The following is a 20,063-nucleotide window of genomic DNA, read 5'->3' on the forward strand; positions in this document are numbered from 1 at the left end:
GGCTGACAGAGAAGCATCTGCCCATGGGCAGCTACAGGGCAGCTACCCAGCCGTGGGCTGAGAAGGGTGGCCCGTGTCTACCCTGGGCCCAAGGGGAACCTGGGAAGGCCAGAGACTGTGCTGCATTCAGGAGACAGAGGCTGCGTTTTCATTCCAGGTCTGTTTATTTTTAGATAACGGGAGTCACATCAGCTTGCGCACCCCAGCAAATCCGGAGTTTGGTTTTTATAATTTAATTCTAGAAAAGGTTCAATCACATGCGCCAAGTACAACCTCACATTCAAATTTGAGTTCTAGGTTAAGCAGCCTCCAAGGGTACTGCTTGGCAGAGATGTGGGTGTATGTGTGTGTGCACATGTGTGCACAGAATTTATAAAATGTTCCCTGTTGTACCCATGCTAACAATTTCACTTTTCATCATCTGCTGTCCATGTGGGCAGTAAATGTTTGGCCAATACATAATTCAGTATAAGTCCCATACGATGGGATTTCACAACCAGGTCTAACCGCTGAGATATTACTTAATTTGTTAAAGTGATAAACAAGATTATGATGTGCAAACAAACAAGGCTTGTGCTCCAGCTGCGTCCAAGTTTATTTTACCAAGCTATAAACACAGGCCCTTTCTCCAGGCCCGCTGATTGGGTTTCTCCTTCCTTTTGTCGGGGGAGAAGAATGTAAGGGGGAGCAGGAGCCCACTCACCGGGCTTTCCGGCTGGGGCTCTTGAAGGGACCCATTCATGCCCACTCTTGGGGAATGCTGCCTGCCCAGGGTCCTTCTGGGGTTTCCCACACAGAGCCCTTGCCAAGCAGGAGATTCGATCTCAGCTTGACCAAGCTGGGCCCCACGCTCCAGGGACTCAGAGCCTTGTGAAACAGGCTGAGAGCCTGGGGTCTTTGGGGAAGGAGGGCCAGGGGTCACAGCCCTCCCCCCACCTTGCCCTGAACTGCTCCTCAGCCAAGAGTCTCTAGTGTAATTCCATCTGAGGCCTGGCGATAAAAACGGACAGGCCCGTTCATTATGCCAGGAAGGCCTGGAATGGGGTCACCTCTCCCCAGCTCTTGGAATCCCATGGAAGAGACAAGAGAAGGCCTCTCTCAACCAGACCCTGTGGCTTCCCTTGGGCTGGTAACTCTCCTCATAGAACCTGAGAACTCCCAAACCACCAGTAGCTACTAGCTTCTCAGCCCTTCTTAGCACAGGGTTAGCAAAGATCCCATTTGTCTTCTGTGCCCTTGCAGGGCTGTAGCCGAGGGGTCGGGCAGCGGCTCGGACCTGCTGGCTCCACGCGGAGGCCCTTCCACGGGCATTACCTTCTCTTGCGCGTACAAGCCTCCAGCCGGCCCAGCTCCTCATAGGACTGGTAGAAGATGTCAAACTCCCTGGTGCCCCAGCCCCTCCAGACAGCCAGGCACCACTCTGTGTTTTCGTTTGCAAAGCCGCACACTACCGTGTCCTTTGCCACCACGGCTGCGTCCACCAGGACCCTGCAGAGAGATGGGGTCTGAGAACACCCACAGGAGTCTTCACTAGCTCAGGGAGGGGTCCATGTGCATTTTTGAAAGGGGTGGGGTTACTAGGAGGCTGTCATAAATAGCTCAGCCTGGCTCTGGAATGTACTTAAAGGTCCCAGTACATCCTCGTGGTCTGATCTATGGACTGAGGTCTTATTAAGTTCTACAAAAGGCCCAGGGCATCAATTCACATTATAAGCATTGGCTATAAGAGAATAACCCCCAGAAGCCCACTGCCTGACTGATACAAGGGTAGCCGGCATCATCCATGCCTCTTTTTGGAATTCTGGTGTTGCTAATAAACTGCCAACCGAGTGTTGCTGTTCAAGAATGAGCCATGAAGGCCAGAGAGACAGCTCAGTGGGTAAAGGGGCTGGCCTCCCTATGAAGAAAGTTTGATGACCTGATTCCAATCCTTGGAACCCATGTAAAAACTAGAGGGAACCAACCCTCATAAAGTTGTCCTCTGACCTCCGCATGCACATGTGACATGTACCTGTACCCCACAATGAAAAAAAAAATCAAGGCGTGGGCCATGAGTGCAGCTACACTTGCCGGGGTCCCTGCTGCAGGCTCCTCTCATTCTGTCCCCACACACTTAAGAAATTCAGAGAACAGCTTATCCAGAAAACCTGCCGCCTCAACGCCATCCCTGCTTACATTGTTTTGAGGCTGTGGGCTGCTTTGCACGGTCTGTGGGCGTACAATATGCTTCCTCTCAGACCACAATGGCTGGCTCCCTGCTGCCTCCTTGCCCTGGTGGTGTCTCTGTGGGGCTGGTGGCCCTTATCTGGTCTAGCTGTGCCTCCTCCCGCTGTGCCCAATGACTGAGTCCCACTACACCTTGAGGCTCCCTTTCACCAATAGATCTAGAATCTCTGATCCTTCCTTGCTTTTTCAACTGGCCAGCTCGGGTCTTTCTCCTTCTAGCAAATGTGCCTGACTCTTGATAAGACCCACCTCTCGGGGGTGTGTGGGGTGGTTGGGATGACTAGAAAAAGATGCCAGGCACACTCAGAGTAGGCATGCCAAGGTCAACTGACCTGGGTTCTGAAGACCTATTTGTTCCCAGAAGCCCAGCTTGGAAGCTGGGGACTAGTTTGGCACAAGGCTTCCTTTTACCAGGGCAGTCAGGGTTCAGGAGCAAAGACTGATCTTGTTTCCAGAACTGCTCACAGAAAAGACCCACTGCCCCAGGACTCACTGAGGAATCTCATTGCCGGCAGGGATTGGAAGTACCACCGGTGACTGACGACTTGTCCGTCCTGCTTTGGGTACAATGGGACTATGGGATGATATTAAAGATGAATAAAAACCTTTGCCCAACGATGAGTGACAGCCTATGCTTCCAGCAGATCTACTATGATGTGAAATACTCCAAAGTGCATACACGCTTGAATTCAGGACTTTTCATAGGGAGCATCAGGGTGAGGTATAAACATGGCCAGGAACTCTGTCTTAACACCAGGCTCCCGTCCCTCTGGCCTTGAAGACTGTGCCTTGAACTGGCATCCAACCCAGATGTCCCCACAGCGGGGACGGGTATGTCTCCTAGTGGTACTCACTGCAGATAAGTATTGAGTCACACTCTCAGGCTTAGGGAGGACAGTAGCAGAGTGTGACCATGTCACCTGGCCCTATCTGGTGCTTCATGGGCCAGTGGGTCCCCTGACAGGGTTCTCCTGTTTGGCAGGAAGGACAGTGAGTCATTTGGAGGAACTGTCATTTCAAACACAGCTGAATCGGGCCCTGGAGACACACCTTTGGCAAAGTACTGGATCCACAGGTACTCTGACACCCCAAGAACAGATATCCTTGGGCAGGTGGCTGAAGCTCTAGTCAGCTGTCATGCTGAGCCCCAGGAGCTGCCTGGAGGACCCCGCCTCGCTTCTGTTTTGCGTTATGGCCACACTGGTGAATCCATATGCTTATTTGTGAGAACACAGGGACGGCAGGGCTGCTGTGCTATCTAGTGGACACGTTAGCTCTGAGGTTCCTCACACCCCTCCCCCAGGCCCTACAGAATGGTTCTCAGAGTCTTACCCGTGTGATGTCAGCTCTCGGGCTTTTAAGACAGCGATGACTCTGCCCCGCTGGGCACCCGAGTTCTTCTCCAGGCCGATAACAATGATATCTCCGCCATGCCTAAGAAAACAAAGCCAAGAAGGGGCAGAGTGTGTTCAGGAGGCTGTACGTGCCGGTGGGGATAGGACCCGTGTGTAGGCAGGTCCGGAGCCTGTCGTTTTTGTGAATGGAGTAAGCGGGAGGGGAGGCGGTGTGACACAGGGAAGGACCGTCTATAGGAAACCTGGGCATGGTTCTTGTTTAGGGGTGCCTTGAATTTTCTGATGGACAGATGAGCTTCTGGGTGGACAAACTTAGATTTTTTTTCTGAGAAATCACTCCCAATTCTAAAACCGAATGGCAAAGCCCTCTTGGGAGAACTGCCCAGATGGATTTGGGAATCTTTTAAGAATCCATGGCTTCCACTCACCCCAAAGCAAGCGCATCGGACAGCTCAGAAATGGCACTCCCACATCAAGAAACTTACCTAGGGACCCAGATGAGGTCCTTGACAGCAAGAACCTTCACAGCCTGCAGGTGTTGGCTGAACGGCTCCCCATCCATGGGGGTCAGGTCAGGCTCAGCGCTGTCAGAGGTGACACTGGGCCTGTCTGGGTCTTCATAACCCGTGGAGAAAGGCACACTGGAATAGCTGGTCAGGGAGCTGGGCAGACTGGAGGGGGACCTGGGATCTCGGCGGGGTGGGGACGAGGAGTAGGAAGACATGGAGCAGTAGTCGGTGAGTGACTCCTGGTGGTTCAGGATCTGCATGCCCAGCTCCTCACTGTACATGATGCTCACATCTGCAAGGCACTCCTCCTCGGGCTCCTTTGAGGTGATTACGTGACTGCCTGGGGCTTCTGGGACCGAGGGCTGCACAGGAAACGTGTCCCTGAGAGGACTGGGGTCCCCACAGAAGTACCGGGCACATAACTGGTAGGTCGCTGAATGGTACATCACTAAGGAGTTGGCCTTGTCATCTAGGCACCAGACGACCTCCTCCCCTCTGCAGTCTGAGCTGCACACAAGTGACGTGACCGCCGAAGGGGCCGTGTAGGGCTCCAGCCGCCTGCTGATGTCCAGGACTGTGCAGTCGATGACGAGGAGGCCGGGTCCGTTGCTGTACCAGACCTCGGACCCACTGTTGACCACCTCCATGGCTCTCACTGGGTAGGGGTTCTGCCGCGAGTCTTCGTCAGGGATGCAGAACTTGGACCTGTTGGCTGTGTGTGAGCACAAGTAGGAACAGCTTTCTTTTGGGGTGCCCCGGACCACAGGGAACACAGCCACAAGTCCATCAGCCAGGCCGGCCAGCACCAGAAAGGAGTTCTGTCGGGGAGGGAACAGGGACACATGATGCTCTTTCATGTCCCACGCTCTGGGAGAGAAACCACAGGCACTGGACTCATCTCCATCTGTGCCTCAAGTGCGCCCATGATTTCCCTTAAGGCCCCAGAGAAGCAAAGCCTTTGGCAATCCTGATCCGCTCAGGAGTCTCAGGCCTCTGTCGAGAAAAGATGTGGCCTTGCCCCGGAAGAGCCATGTCCATGCTTGGTGCTACAAGGCAAGGGATGTACCAGGGAGGAACCGTGTCCATAGTGCTGAGGGCATCCGGCAAGGGTGACACCCCCTAGGACTGGTCCCTTGCTGCATAAGCAGCAGGGAGCTATTTTCCCTGGATGCCATGAAGCCCTCACTGGAAGGCAGGGTAGGATGTCTTCTTCCCTATTGTAAACAGCTTATCAGTATAACAGCTGTTGTGGGCATGCCCACACTAGGTGGAGCGCTCATTGCCCACACTAGGTAGAGTGCTCCAGAGAAGCAGGGGCCAGATCTCTGCGCCCACCGCTGCCACCTTGGCACTGGACTGGCCTAGGAAGGGTTAAGTCTCATTCTTCTCTCTGGCCCTGGACTCCACTGTTCCCATCAAGTAGACAACATGTTTCTAGAAGAACCAAGTCAGAGTTCAGGACAGAACAGGATCCCAGCCTTGTTCCAACCAGGAGGAATGGCAGAGAGCCACTATGTTGGGAGTTAGGGTGTGTGTGTGTGTGTGTGTGTGTGTGTGTAGCCTGGCTGTTCAGGATAGTGGATGAGTGGGCCTCTCACTCAACATCTACAGTAGGGAGCCTAAGGAAAGTTTCTCAAAATCCACCTTCAGGATTTAGGTCGATAAAGCAGCCAGAGCAAACAGGCCATAAGTCTTTCTGGATCCTGGCTCTGCTGGCCAGCGTGAGGAACACCACGTCCGGCGGGATGTGAGCGTACGTGTGCAAGAACACACGGGTCTGCCCTGTGTGGCCTCTGCAGGACGACCTCCATGGGGGCAGGCACCCTGTACAGGAGGCTCACACAGAGCCTGCTTTATTCTCCCTGCTCAGGCAGGAGGTGCGCCCTGGCTGGGGCTCTGGCCGTCGGGGTCCTTCAATAATGCTTTGTGTCCGGTTCTCCCAGGCTATGGTGCAGGGAGATCCCAGCTGCCCAGGCCTGCCCCTGGGGCAATAGCCATAAATGAATAAGGTTCATTTCATACCTATTTGCATCTCTCCTTTTTCCTTTTATAAAGAAATGAAACTAGAGCAGCAGGAAGAGAAGAGCCCACAGATTTAGGAACTATCAGGAAGTCACAGTAACTTAGTTGCAAGACCTGTCTCATTACTCTTAACACCCCCATTACATATAGACAAATGGGGATCACATAACGATAGTCAGCGCATCTTAAAAAGCAGTGTAAGGAAGTGCTCCTTATGCACTGGGGGTGAGTACCCCTTACATCCACAGGACCCTCATAGCTTTTCTGGACCCAGGGAGGGCAGCAGAACCCGGGAGAGCAGGCAGTGCCCCACAGCTTGTCAGAGGAGGGGTCGTGGCTCTGGATCCTGACAGTTCAACAGGAGGGCTGCTCCTGGACAAGGCCGGGAAGGTGAAGGCCTTGCATCTGATGTTTGGAGGAGAAGGCCCAAGGCCTGTGCAGTGATGGCCTGGCCAGCCCTGGTGAGGCTGGATTCAATGCCAGGATGTGGTGGAGCTGGCTTAGCCTAGGGATGGGGAGTACACTGAGTGGATGGGTCAGGAGGGTGAGGAAGGGGGTCTCCTGGGCAGTGCTGAGCAGTGCTGGGCAGTGCTGGGTCTGTGAGAGGAGGCAGACACAGACAAGGGAACCAGCTGCCCCAGTCATCAGGAAAGACAAGGCAGGCTGGGGAGAGGCTCCTGATCCCCCTGTCTGGAGAAGCGTCCATCTGCCACAGCTTGTTTCATCATTTACCCCACTATGAACCTCATCTGAGTCAGGGGCTCTGGCATTTGCTCACAGACAGTAGCTGCTCCATGTTAATGGTGGTCACCTGTGTCTCTAAAGCCGACTGTGACCTGGGCAAGGCGGTCTGGGAAGGTGTGACTCTGCTGTCCCCAGCTCGATCCGTTGTCTCCAGCGAGGAGAGCCTCCCACACTGAGTGACTGGCATGAACAGCCCTCTCTCCCACCTTACCTTTTTAATAACGGGCACTGCCAAGAAGCAAGTGACGACAGCCGGGGTGTCCAGGGCCTGCTGGGGCATACTCAGTGGGCACATGCCTTTAAGACTGTAGATATAGATTTTCTGGTCCTACAAAAGGAGGCAAGCCTACTGTGAGAGCCAGAGAAAGAAGGGACTGTCCTGTCCTAGTAGGATGTGTTCAGCCTGGGGAACCCCTTTGTACCTTAAAAAGGCAGCATTTTGTTTGGCTATTCATTTCAGTTTTTTGTTTGTTTGTTTGAGCAGGGTTTCTTCATGTAGCCCTGGCTGTCCTGGAACTCACTCTGTAGACCAGGCTGACCTCAAACTCAGAGAGATCCGCCTGCCTCTGCCTCCCAAGTGTTGGGATTAAAGGCATGTGCACCACCACTGCCCAGAAATATCTGCTTTTTGTAGAAACTCTAAGACATACAGAACAGTCTGGAAGAAAATTAACTCACTGATAGTCTTTAAGAATGGTGGTGCACGACTTTAATCCCAGGACTCAGGAGGCAGAGGCAGGTGGATCTCTGTGAGTTCAAGGCCAGCCTGGTCTCCAAAGCGAGTTCCAGGAAAGGTGCAAAGCTACACAGAGAAACCCTGTCTCGAAAAACCAAAAAAAAAAAAAAAAAAAAAGAAAAAAAAAAAGAAAAAGAAAAAAAAGAATGGATGGAGGACATGACATCTCAGAAGCTTGCTTGCTGCAAGCTGCAAGAATATATTATAGAAATTCAGCTGTATATAATACAGCTATAGCTAGAAAGGTCAAGGAATCTTTCTAGAGAGAAGCCATTTATCAGGGAATATTTGGTGTCATTCAGCTTTTAATATTCATCTGCTTCTTGCTATGAATTTCTTGTGCTCATATTTTCCCCAGGAACAATGTGTATGGACATATACACTCAAAGTACTTGGATAAGGTCACGTAGCCAAGGTTTCCTGCCTTCAGGCTCCCTGCTCCCTTTTTAGCATTTGTATTGGGTATCTGTTTTTTGCAAATATCTCCTTTAGCTACATCCAAAGATAGGGCCAGCTCCAGACAAAAGCATCCAAGGAGGAGCAATGAACAGAACAGCTGGCCAGACCACATGCTAGGTGCCTGAAGTCCCTGAACTAAGGTAAAATATCCTTTCAGGGATAGCCTGGCTCCTAGGCTAAGCACCTGGCTTCTAGGTATATAGCTTTGCTTCTTGTGCAAATCAAGTTCGGATCTTCCCCTCCTCTTACAGCCCTAGAGCACCTTCTTAGAGCAAAAGTTTTTTTTCATAACCAGGGGCAGTAAAGACTGGAGCAGAATTTCTGGTCCAGGCAGAGTCGCATGGCCAGAGGAGAGAGGAACAAGGCAGAGTTTTCTGTAGATTGTAGGACAAATATTGCAAGGCTGGAGGAGAGAGGAGCAAGGAAAAGTTTTTGCAGATTGTAGGAGGATTTGAATGAGGTCAGGAGAGGAAGGAAACATGGGAGATGGAGGAATGGAAGGCGAAGATGAGATCAACAGCAGAAGAGTTTAGTTGGGGCTATGAGAGGACAGGAAAAGTAGGTACAGAGAAGAGCTGAGCATGAGGACAGAACTGGGAAAATTCCAATATCATGAGTGTGAGGACAGAGCTGAAACTGTATAGATAGAATTTTGTCTTAGAGAAATAAAGTAAATAGACGAAAGAACATGGTGTACATAGATTCTTTTCCCTCAGATAACCCCACACCGGGTGTAGTGTCTTCCCCAGGACTCTGGGAAGGATTTTCTCAGGGCAGGCCCCTGGGAAAATTCCGATACTTGCTATGGGTGTGCATGAGCATGCCACTATCAGAGTGGGGTCACAAGACAATGACACTGTGCCCTAGGTAGAGCCCTCCACTCCCTTTAGTCAATATGGGGTCAACTCCCCTGTCCATTACCTTTTTTTTAATTTAAAAGTTTTTTTTTCATTTTACATGCCAACCATAGTTACCCCTCCCGCCCCTCCTCCCACTCTCCCCACCCCCATCCACTCCTCAGAGAGGGTAAGTCCTCCCATGAGGAGTCAACCAAGTCTGGCATATCAAGTTGAGGCAGGACCAGTCCCCTCCCCTCCTGTATGGAAGCTGAGCAAGGTATCCCTCCATAGGGAATGGGCTCTAAAAAGCCAGTTCATGCACTTGGGATAAATCCTGGTCAAGCTCCCAGGGGCCCCACAAACTGCCCAAGCCACACAACTGTTACCCACATTCAGAGGGCCTAGTTCAGTCCTGTGCAGGTTCCTTTGAACATATTTAGTGAATTTGCTGTTGCTACTAACAATTGCATTGGGACAGGCATTCTTAGAGATCTTTCTTTGTGTATTCTCTTAGAACAAATTTTTTATTCTTGAGGTCTCAGTAGAATGGGTACTTTTGGAGATCTTATCCATATGTAGCCATACTTCTAAACAGTCACGTAGATGGACTGCAATGACCATAGCCCCAGAGCATGTGATCTGGGGCAGTCTTTGGATTTCTCACAAGACAGCTGCTTGGGTCTTCCAATGGAGAGGGGGCCAAAAGGTCTAGGGCTGAACTGTGCTCTGCGGCACTCACAGTGTTATAAGGAAACACGGCACACCACCAACACACCCAGTTTCTCCTGTTGAGAGTATCCACCCTGCGGCGGTGGTGGCGCACGCCTTTAATCCCAGCACTCGGGAGGCAGAGCCAGGCAGATCTCTGTGAGTTTGAGGCCAGCCTGGTCTACAGAGTGAGTTCCAGGAAAGGCACAAAGCCACACAGAGAGACCCTGTCTTGAAAAACAAAAAAAAATAAAACAAAACAAACAAACAAACAAACAAACAAACAAGAGTATCCAGCCTGTCCTCACCACCCAGCTGGTGGTGCACAGGAGCCAATAGCCGTTCATTTTTCTAGGATGTTCTAGATCCTAGAACGTTGTTCTAGGATGTTCTAGATCCTAGAACGTTGTTCTAGGATGTTCTAGAGATGACATTGTTCTAGGGATTGCTCAGGGACAAGCTGGGGTTACCTGATAGTCAAGTTGACCTGGAAACCTTGTATTTTTACAAATCTGGTCTTCTTGGGAGCTGCACCCTCCCCCAAAGCCCCCCTTGCCATGGGCCCTGCAGGCTGGCAGTTACCTCGGTGGCTATCCATACTGAGCTCTGGACCTTGAGCTGGCAGCTCAGCTTCATCCCAGCACAGGCCATCCTCTGCACTTCCAGAAGGCCCTTCTCTGTGTTGACCACTGTATAATTCCTGTGGTTGGCAACAACTTGTGGTCAGTTCCAGATAGCCAGTGGCCACCTCCTTCCCCGGGCTGGTGCAACTGCCTTAGAAGAGGTGTAATCATATAGGCATAAAGGGTCTGCCACAGGCTCATATTTTAAAGATTTGGTTCCCAGGTGGAGACACTCCTGCTGTGTCTGAGGCAGAGGGCAAAGCAAGCATCCTCAGGAAGATGAAGGAGGGTCTGTCCCAGCATCCATAGACTAGGTTGGCTCTGGAGTCCCAATAATGTGCTCCCAGAAGCCTCTACCAGCTTCCTTGCTTCTACTGTGTCAAATGCTCCAGGCCCAGGCCTGGAGTCAGCCATGGGATGAATGCTGCTTCCCTTGGTACTTAGAGATCATATCCTGATCCTGGGGTACTCATGACATTTCTTTGGGTTTTGATTTTCAGTCCTCTGCAATGGACAGAACTGGAAATGGTTTATTTTCCCCTCTGTCCACGCCTCCCCGCTGCTAGCCTAAGAGCCTAAGATCCACAGAAACTTCAACCAGACTGACCTCAGGGAAACTGCAGCGTCCACCCCACCAATCCCACCCGACTTAAGTCTCACGTTGTCTAAGCCTCCCCAATCTTCAACAGCAGCAAGTGCATTCTCCTGGGACCATCTGAAAACTACTCTAGCCTGTGAAGCTCTCACATTGGGAGCAGGAGGGGTAACATGCACTGGCCAACCCTGCCAGCTGTCAGGAGACCCTGATCCCTTGGAGATTCCAGCCTTTGCCACGCCCCTTCCGGTGCACTTGCCTCTGGGTCTCAGGAATTCTTTTCCCCTCCCAGCGGGACTTCCCTCCACTCCACCTCAGACACCTTGCCCTCTGCTGCTGACCGCTCTCTGGGCTACACAACGTTGACCATCAGCGGCCTCCCTACCCTTTCTCAGCTCTTCTGCTCACTCTACCTTGGGTCATATCTAGTTGGGGACTTTCTTGCTTCCTAGGCCCATTTCTGTGTCCTCCCCATTTTATGGACTCAGGCCCCATGGCCCTTCTCTCTAAATGCTCCCTTGAAAGGCCCTCAAGTCCTGTTCCCTCTCTCCTTCCTGGTGAAACATTCGGGTTTGTAAGCCACCTTCTGCAGTCTGGGAGCTGGGGTGAGCAGAACCTGGGGGCACTAGCCGCACAGCCAGGCTGGTGGGCTTCACCACGGCTTGCAATGGGTCTCAGTACTGCTCTGCAGGCGTCCTGGCTCCACACACCATGGTGGCCGCTTTGGGCTCTCTCTTTTCTTCTGGGATATCTCATTCCCCCATTCTCACTTCCTTCCTGCCCCTTCACTATGAAAACGAGTTACAACTGGAAGGCACTGCCTGTGGCCACTTATTACAGGGCGACCCTCCGGCTCTGGTCCCTTGCCTCTCTCACGTCACTCCATTGGCTGCTACACTCGTCCACCTTCAGCATCATCTGATGTCCTTCATGCTCGGGGTGTGAACAACCTCACCTTGAAGCAGCACTCTCCCTGGAGTTGGGTTCCTCACGCACCCTAGCTCGCCCTTTCTTTACTTCCCTTAGCTTCAAAACCGTGCCTGTGTCGATCTGTTTCCTCCCTTCTTCCCTCTCGACTGTGCTCTAACCAGGCTTAGGCTCGGCTGTCTGCTACATAATGTGTGCCATTGACGTGGTTCCTTTTCCGTTCCCAGTGCCACCCGAGACATAAGCAGGGAAGGACAGACTGGAGACATTACCTGGACTCCTCCTTCCCATCCCAGAATACCACGGTGTACTCCTGGCCCTGGGATGAAAAGAAGGCCGACTGCTTCCCACAGGGCAGCATGTACATGAAGGTGGCGAAGGTTGGGTCCTTCATCTGGCTCACGACAGACAGGGCCAGTGGGCGCTGCGGGAGAGAGATCCCCAGTGAGCACAGCTTTGCGGTTTCCCTGGGCACCAGGCAGGGGAGTATGAGAATCTTCCCACTAGGGTTAACCTGACTGAAAAGTCTTCAGAACACCCTCCCACTCCAAAACACAAAGGCCCTTCATAATCTCTGGGTCATCATGGCCACAGTAATAGGCTCAGTTGGTCTGGTATCAAAGGCCCATTGTGCCCCACCTTAGTCCCAGGACATAAACTTTCGGAAGAGATCTGTCTCAGATTGTATTCCTAATGTGCTGCATTAACTATCTGATTTGATGGACAAGGGCTAAGCTTGATAGTAGAGGCCTCTTCTGACAGACAAGGAGCTGCCTTTAATAACATAACAGGGTCCCTGCTTCTCACAAGCAAAAATTCCCCCTGCATGTAGTCCATGGGGACTACATTGCCACAGTGGGTTTGATATACAAACTGAGTGGTACTCAAAAAGCTCCAGGTTTCAGAGTGTTGAGAGTTTGGATCTTTGGATTGGAGAGTTTGGAGATGTCCAGCTAGCATGTAAATATTCTAAAAATCTGAAAAAACTCCAAAATTTGAAATACTTCTGGTCCCAAGTACACAAGTTGGGGAGGAAAAGGTAACTTTTCCTCAGAGAGACTGACAGACTGACAGACAGACATGCAGGCACGTGCATGTGCACACACACCAAGCCTGGGAGGTACATTATGGGAACTAAAGCTCTGTCTAGAGGAAACAAACAGAGACGAATGCCCAGGTGTCCCTAGGGAGGGTGGGTGAGCAGGCACACACGTGCTTTGGAGACCCACAGCCCCCACCACCAGGGGAAGAGGGGTCCAGGCTCCACTCTCGTCCACAGACCTTCTCCGGCTTGGTGTCCCAGCACTCCATCATGAGCACCTGGAGTCGATGGAACTGCACTTCCTCCGGCTGCCCCAGGACTGGGCGGATGCCCTTGGACAGCTTCTTGGCAATCTGAAGTTGGTGGTGGCCCAGGGCAGGACGCTGTCCTGACAGCAACTCGTACAGAACCATTCCATAGGAGAACATATCTACCTGGGCAGAAAGGCAAGCCAAGTTAGGTCTCCTGCCTAGGCCCAGCAAATGTAGAACGCTGGCCCTGAGGAGGAGGGAACAGGAAGGCACAATTAGATAAGGAAAGCATAGGCTCTCCCCAAAGGGAGATCCTCATCAGTCCACCCATCAATTCATCTGTCTACCCTGATCTGTCCAAACATCCAGTCAGCCATCACACCTGTCCTTCCGTCCATCTACCTATCCATTTACCCTTCCTTCCTCCTGTATTATTTACATATCCTCCCATCCACCCATTTTCCCATCCATTTCCAGACATGCACACAGAAACTGCTGACCAATTAAGGGCTCCAGAACCAAGGCACCAGAGGGCTGTATCTAAAACTCATAAAAAGGGGAGTGTCGCCTAGACTGCAACTCCTTTGTTTTCTCATTTCAATTACCATCGAAAGACCCACCAAGGAAAGAGTTACACAGAGCCCCTGTATAAGTCGGGGAACGTCATTCACAAGAGAATGTCTGAGACAGAGCTGGCAGTTTCTATGTGACTGTTCTTATCACAGCCTCTTGGGTGAAGACCTTGTCTGGGTCCGCAGCTACTGAGAAGCTTCTCATTTCTATTGGTTTGGTTTTGCCCTTTCCCAACTTGGGCAACAGCCACAGGTGCTGAGTTAGCCCACGCTGGCTTGGGTCATTCTCAAGGTCCATGGCCCATCTGAAAATAAGGCACTAGTAAGAAATCAGAGAGCGTGTAAGACGGTGATTCAGCCGGTAAAGGCACTTGCTGCTAAGCCCGATGAGCCAAGTTCGATCCCCAGAACCCAGATTGTGAAAGGCAAGAGCTAACTCTTGCAAATTGTCATATACTGATTTCTATGCACAGGTCCTCGCTAAATAAATACACATGTAAATAGATATAATAAAAATAAGTCAGAGTCAAGGGGGCGGTGAACGGACAGGCTGGCATGACACACATCTACAGAGCAGCTCTCTGGACTCAGCCCCTGTCCACGCCACAGCTGGCTGCACAGCTGCCTGGGAAGCCACACTCATTGTCCCTGCACCCGCTCTCTCCTGGCTTAGCACTTAACCAGCACCTCGTGTACCAGGAACTTCACCACCTTTATCTGGTGCTTCTCAAGAGCACCCTGCAGGGGTGGTTCCCATTCTGTGCATTAAATGCGATAGTCAGGATCTAAATGCAGATGCATTCCCATCCCAGACTCTTTGTCCACAGTTTATAGTTTGTGTGATGTTTGTGAACCGAAGTCACAGAAGTGTGAAGCGAGGGCTGGGGAGATGGCTCTGTAGGTAAGGTGCTTTCTGGGAAAGCATGAAGATCTGTGTTCGGATCTCCAACACCTACATAAAAGCCAGGTGTGGCAGTGTCTGGAATCCCAACACTGGGAGGTGGAGCCAGGAGGCTCCCAGGAGCTCATTGGCCAACAAGCCTAGTCAATCAGGGAGTTAGGGGCAGGTTCAGTGAGAGAGCCTATTTTAAAACCTAAGGCGGAGAGCCACAGAAAGACACTAACGTTGATGGATGGGCAAGCACACCTGCATACACCTGTGCGCACACACACACACACACACACACACAAACTAAAGCAAAAACAATAACAACAACAATAACAACAACAACAATAACAACAACAACAACAACAACAAACCCCAAAACAAAACCATCTAAATCTAAGGACAGGTCAGCCTTTTAACAAGCAGGCAGATCACAGGCCCCGGCACCTTTTGGTCAGAGCCAAAATCTCCTACACTGAACATAGGAGAGAGAGAGAGGGAGGGAGGGAGGGAGAGAGAGAGAGAGAGAGAGAGAGAGAGAGAGAGAGAGAGAGAGAGCACTGGAAGCGGGGGCTGGCACCCCAGGACTGGCTGGCTGGCTTCTCACGGGACCTGGGCTCCTGCTTGGCATAGCTGGGTTTGGGCATGATAGCAGGACAGGCAGATACCTTCTCGTCATACACAATGCGAGGCCTGATCTCCGGAGCCTGGTAGCCGGGGGTGCCCTCCACTCCCAGGGCACCCTCGTGAAAGGACTGCCGTGAGATGCCGTAGTCCGAAAGCTTGATGTTGACATGCTCCTTGACGCTCAGGGACCACACCAGGATGTTGTCTGACTTGAGGTCACAAAAGATGATGTTCTTCTTGTGCAGGTAGGCCAGGCCCGAGGCAATCTGGTAGGCTATTTTTTGGGTGAGCATATGTCCCAGGGGCATAAAGGAAGAATCTTGCAAAGAAAACAGTACCTATGTTCAAATTTATCAAACTTAAGATCCAATCAAAGTAGCATTATAGAATCTGTCTTTCATTTTCCCCTCTGTCTCCCCTACTTTTTGAATCGGGTTAACGGGTTGGCTTGTATGGCACTATTGGGAAGTTATGAGACCTCTAAGAGGTGGAGCCTTGTGCTGGCTAGTTTTATGCCAACTTGATCCAAGACAGAGTCAGTTTGGAAGAGAGACTCTCACTTGAGAAAGTGGCCCCCACCAGACTGGCCTGTGGAAAAGCCTGTTGTGCATTTTCTAGATTGATGACTGATGTGTGTGTGGGGTGACTGAGCCCCCTTAGGAGGTTTCACCCTGGGCAGGTGGTCCTGGGTTATATAGGAGAGCAGGCTGAGCAAGCCCATAAGCAGGGTCCCTCCACGGCCTCTGCATCAGCTCCTGCCACCAGGCTCCTGCCTTGACTTCCCTAAGATGAGGGATGACAGCTGTAAGCTGAAATCAACCCTTTCCTTCCCATCTTGCTTTTGGTCATGGTGTTTTATCACAGCAATAGAAACCCTGACGAAGACAGGCCACGCAGATGGAAGTGAGGTCACTGGGGACATGCCCTGGAAGGAGCCATAGGGACTCTAACGTTTCTCTCTCTCTTTTCTTAACCTCCGAGATGGCATGACATAAGCAGCCTTTTCTACAACGTCACCCCATCATAGTGCACCACATAGGCCCAAAGGACAAGGCCGGCCGACCATGGACTGAAGTCTCTAAGACCATGAGCTAAACAAACCTTTCTTTCTCTTTGTCTTGGGCGTTTTGTCGCAGTCATAGAAAACTGACTAACACATCCCCCTAATACTTTAAAGTCCCTGGATACATTCTCACTCTTCTTCTTGCTAGATGCCAGAAGGGACAGAGAATGACCTTAAGTGAGGTGGTATGCATTCAGGATAGAAAGTCTCACTCTTAGTGATCCTTTCATGATAGACCACACGTGAAGTTGCAGGTGTTTTCATTAAAGGATTCAAGCACTCTGGAACTCATCTCAGGTCAACCTTGTCCTGCGGTCAAGGGTAAACTCAAGGTACAGAAACTTCCTAAATCTTTTCTATTTTCACCGAGGTTGACAAGTGCCTGGTTTCATAGCCGTTTTTTCTTAATGAAGGCAACCACCTCCCCATCTCTGGCAGCAGTTTGGGGGGAGTTGTCCACTCCTTCAGGAGAATTCTTTTGAAGTTTCTCTGAGGAATAAGATATGGCCGAAGGGATCCCAGGCTCCGTCTTAACTGGTGCCCAGTGGTACATGTGGCCACAGGTGGGACTTGGTGATGCAGCTGGGTCTCGGAGTGCCAGCTGCTGTCTCTTGGGTCAATGGTGCTGCCTCATCTACGGCTCTGTGTCCTCCCAGTTGAGGAAGTTTTCCACTCATAGGACTTGAAATTTGCCTCTGTCTGACCCCAGAGTGTGAGCTCTTGGACTCCGCTAACTTGCCCTGACCCACGTTTGGAGCTGACAAGCACCTGCTCTGGAGCTGGGCATACCCTGGCTCGCAGAAACCACTCACCACTCTGCTTTTACAACCCAGTTAGGCATGTGAGACAGGAGGAAACGACTGGACCAAGGCTTTCCAGAAGCCTGTCCTGCACGAGGGCTCCGCTGGCCTCCCAGGAGAAGGCTGCAGGCATGCCCCTGTGGAATGCTCTCAGAGCGGCGGTACCTTTGGCGTTCTCAGACAGCACAGTGTTGAGACTGCTCAGCGGGGCAAGCTCCAGGGCGAAGCAGAGCGGGTGGATGCTGATGCCGATGAGCGACACGATGCAGGGGTGCTGCAAGGCATGCAGCATGCTGGCCTCCTGCCGGAAATCTGAGAAGTTCTTCATGGCATCCATGGCTCTCAGGTGCCTCAGCATGGTGTCTGCAGGACAAGGCAAGGCCATCAGCGATCCAGGGAGAATGTCAGCTGCGGGGGCGTGGGCCTCCCTGTGGGACCAAGGCAAGGTAGACCCAGGTCCAGGCCAGGTGGGTTAAGGGCCACATGGCACAGGGGGCCTGCTACACTTACGGGGACTTGGGTAAGGTCAGACAGGGTTCTATCTTAACGTGCACATGGTATGAGGGATTGTCACGCCAATGGCCAGGTTCGGCCCTAAAGGGTGGAGCTGAGACTAAGGCAGAAAGTCAGGGAGAAGTGACGGGTGGGATGACAGGGGAATATCCTCACTCCGGGTCTGGCTACCTCCCCTCGGACTGGGAACCAAAATCTTCATCACAACTGACAGAACCACCCAGAGTGACTTCAGGGACGTTTTTCCCGTCCCTAAGCAGCACTTCTGAAAGGAGTGTTCAAATTGACAAAAGACTCTGCTTGCCTGAGGACAGAATAAATGAGACCTTGGAGTCTACCTACCTCAGTATCCTCTCTCAACACTAAAGCATCCAGGGACACCAACCCTCAACAAGTACCCAGTGATGCCAACCCTCAATAAGTACCCAGTGAAAGCACCCAGTGACACCAACCCTCAACAAGTACCCAGTGAAAGCACCCAGTGACACCAACCCTCAACAAGTACCCAGTGAAAGCACCCAGTGATTTCCTTGGCAAGAAGGAAGAGGTTTGAAGATGGGAGAAGTAGGTGAACTGGACCATATTTTTGTACTTAATAATTAAACTTTGCTTAACTTTTGAGCCTGGTTATAAATTTCAGAGTGGTCTCAGGGTCCTGTCTGTCCATCCATCTGTGTGTGTGTGTGTGTGTGTGTGTGTGTGTGTGTGTGTGTGTGTATGTATGTATGTGTGATGGTTGTCTCTGTCTGCATGTTGTGTGTTGTGTCCTGCCCCCCATCTATAGTGTGTGCCATCTCTGTCTCTGTAAAGACTGTAACTCTGCATCACTGTGACTCATCCTGAAACCCTTTACTGTGCTGTATTCAAGGACTCCAAAGTGTGGTCCTCAGGCTATTGCTGGACGGTGTCTTCCTGCTGCAAATGATAATAGCAAGCTTCTTCTTTCTCAAGAGCTAATGTGGCCTGCTATTTGTGACAGTACTGGGCACTCACCGAGTCCCATCTGGCTCGCTCAAGGGAGGACTGCCACAGGGCTCTACCCGCACGGCTCAGAGAGTGCCCTTACAGATCTCAGGCACCCAGCTGCCCTTCACTTCAACCACCCAGCTGTCATTCCCTTGAAGGTACCAGTGACCTCATTCTCTTTGCATCCCTTATCTTGTTCAAAGCCTGGCCCAGGAACTATCTGGAATATAATTAGTCCCCTCCCCCTCCACCCTCAGGGTCACTGAAGGTCACCTTATTCCTTACCAAGTAGCCAGGGCCACTGAAGGTGGGAGCCACCATCGTTATCATCAGCTGGTGAGACATTTGTCCATGGCTACTGGCCTGTGGCATTCACATTAGAGGAGAAAGGTCTACAGCGGGGATGAGTGAAATGCAGCCATGCTGTGAGTTCCTCCACCACCCCTGGCATTCATGCATCTCTTATCTGATGGCTCAGGACAGCACCCCTGGTTGTGGCCAGCCCACAGAGGATCATCTGTCTCTGAGGCCACTAGGTGGGGTACAGCCAAGTCCTGACCGTTTTATTTCCTGTTTGCATTCCTCCCCCACAGTTTTTAAAGTTGGGGACTACTGGGGTGAAAAGTCAAGCACCATGAAAGCCTTAGTGGTCCACTCCCTGGTTGTGCAAGACCGTGAGTGGGCTGGCCTTTTGCCTCCTAAGGGTAAGGGTCCATTCTCACACTGGATCTTTGACCCGTTGAGGATTTATTTTTTTTATTATAGGGTGGATACGATCTTAATCTCTACCCCAGTTAGTGAGTGTGCTGTCTTCTCTCTGACTAGCAATGTCTCCCCTGCTATGTGCTGACTTCTTGAGTCCACAGGCTTCTTCTGCTTCCTAGGCAGGCCTGCGTGAAGCCCTGGAAGGAACCGGCCATGAGCCCTGTAGACTTCTTCGTGACGTTTGTGAGGTTGGCTTCGTTCCTTTGTCAGCTTTGGCCTTGGCTCAGCACATGTGCATCTGATAGTCCCTTCGTCAAACTGCCCAGCTGGGAGTCAGATACCGGGATTAATCATAATTCCAAATGTTTTTAATTACTGCTATGGCGGTTATTTTCTGATGGTCACTGCTGTGCATGGGAACGCCACTGAATTCTAATATCCTGCTCATGTCCAAGACTTTCAGGGTACTTTTATTAATCTGAGGTATGTCAACCAAGTCTGTTTAGACTGGTGCAGAAAACTATTCCCTTCAAAGAAAAAAAAATTCCTTTCAAAGAATCGGTTCCTTCCTTTCTGATTCCTTTGTAATTTTCTATGATTCTAATTTTTCTACCAAAGAACATACATTGGTTCTATGATATCAAGTTGACTTATCCTGAACAAGGGGCAGTTCAGCTGGCTGGAGTGAGGTGGCCTGAGCTGGGCACTGCATGGTGCTATGGTTAGAATGTGTCTCCCCACTCATCCACACCCAACGTTCATGTGTAGAAAACTGAATGTAGCCATTTCAAGACTGTTAGTTATGACGGGAGTGGGCTTGTTAGAAAAGGAAATCCACCCCCTCCTTGATCTCTGGCTCACCACTCTCTCACTCTTTGCCTTCTGGGATGATCCC

General features: G+C 51.3%; 1 protein-coding gene across 2 annotated transcripts in view; it reads right to left on the reverse strand.

Moving 5' to 3' along the window:
* Positions 1 to 141: 141 nt before the first annotated feature.
* Lrrk1 (leucine rich repeat kinase 1) overlaps positions 142 to 20,063 on the reverse strand; it is a 136,728-nt gene continuing 116,806 nt past the window's right edge. For both annotated transcript variants that reach the window (XM_076544529.1, XM_076544520.1), the window contains 9 exons: positions 17,150 to 17,347; positions 15,163 to 15,440; positions 13,025 to 13,219; positions 12,016 to 12,167; positions 10,181 to 10,298; positions 7,068 to 7,184; positions 4,067 to 4,908; positions 3,559 to 3,660; positions 142 to 1,488 (listed from right to left, as the gene is read on the reverse strand). In XM_076544529.1, coding sequence (XP_076400644.1) covers positions 1,311 to 1,488; positions 3,559 to 3,660; positions 4,067 to 4,908; positions 7,068 to 7,184; positions 10,181 to 10,298; positions 12,016 to 12,167; positions 13,025 to 13,219; positions 15,163 to 15,440; positions 17,150 to 17,347 — 2,180 coding nt within the window. In that variant the 3' untranslated portion in view covers positions 142 to 1,310. The remainder of the gene's footprint in view (positions 1,489 to 3,558; positions 3,661 to 4,066; positions 4,909 to 7,067; positions 7,185 to 10,180; positions 10,299 to 12,015; positions 12,168 to 13,024; positions 13,220 to 15,162; positions 15,441 to 17,149; positions 17,348 to 20,063) is intronic.

This window comes from Peromyscus maniculatus, chromosome 1 (assembly GCF_049852395.1).
Source record: "Peromyscus maniculatus bairdii isolate BWxNUB_F1_BW_parent chromosome 1, HU_Pman_BW_mat_3.1, whole genome shotgun sequence".
Lineage (NCBI taxonomy): Eukaryota > Metazoa > Chordata > Mammalia > Rodentia > Cricetidae > Peromyscus > Peromyscus maniculatus.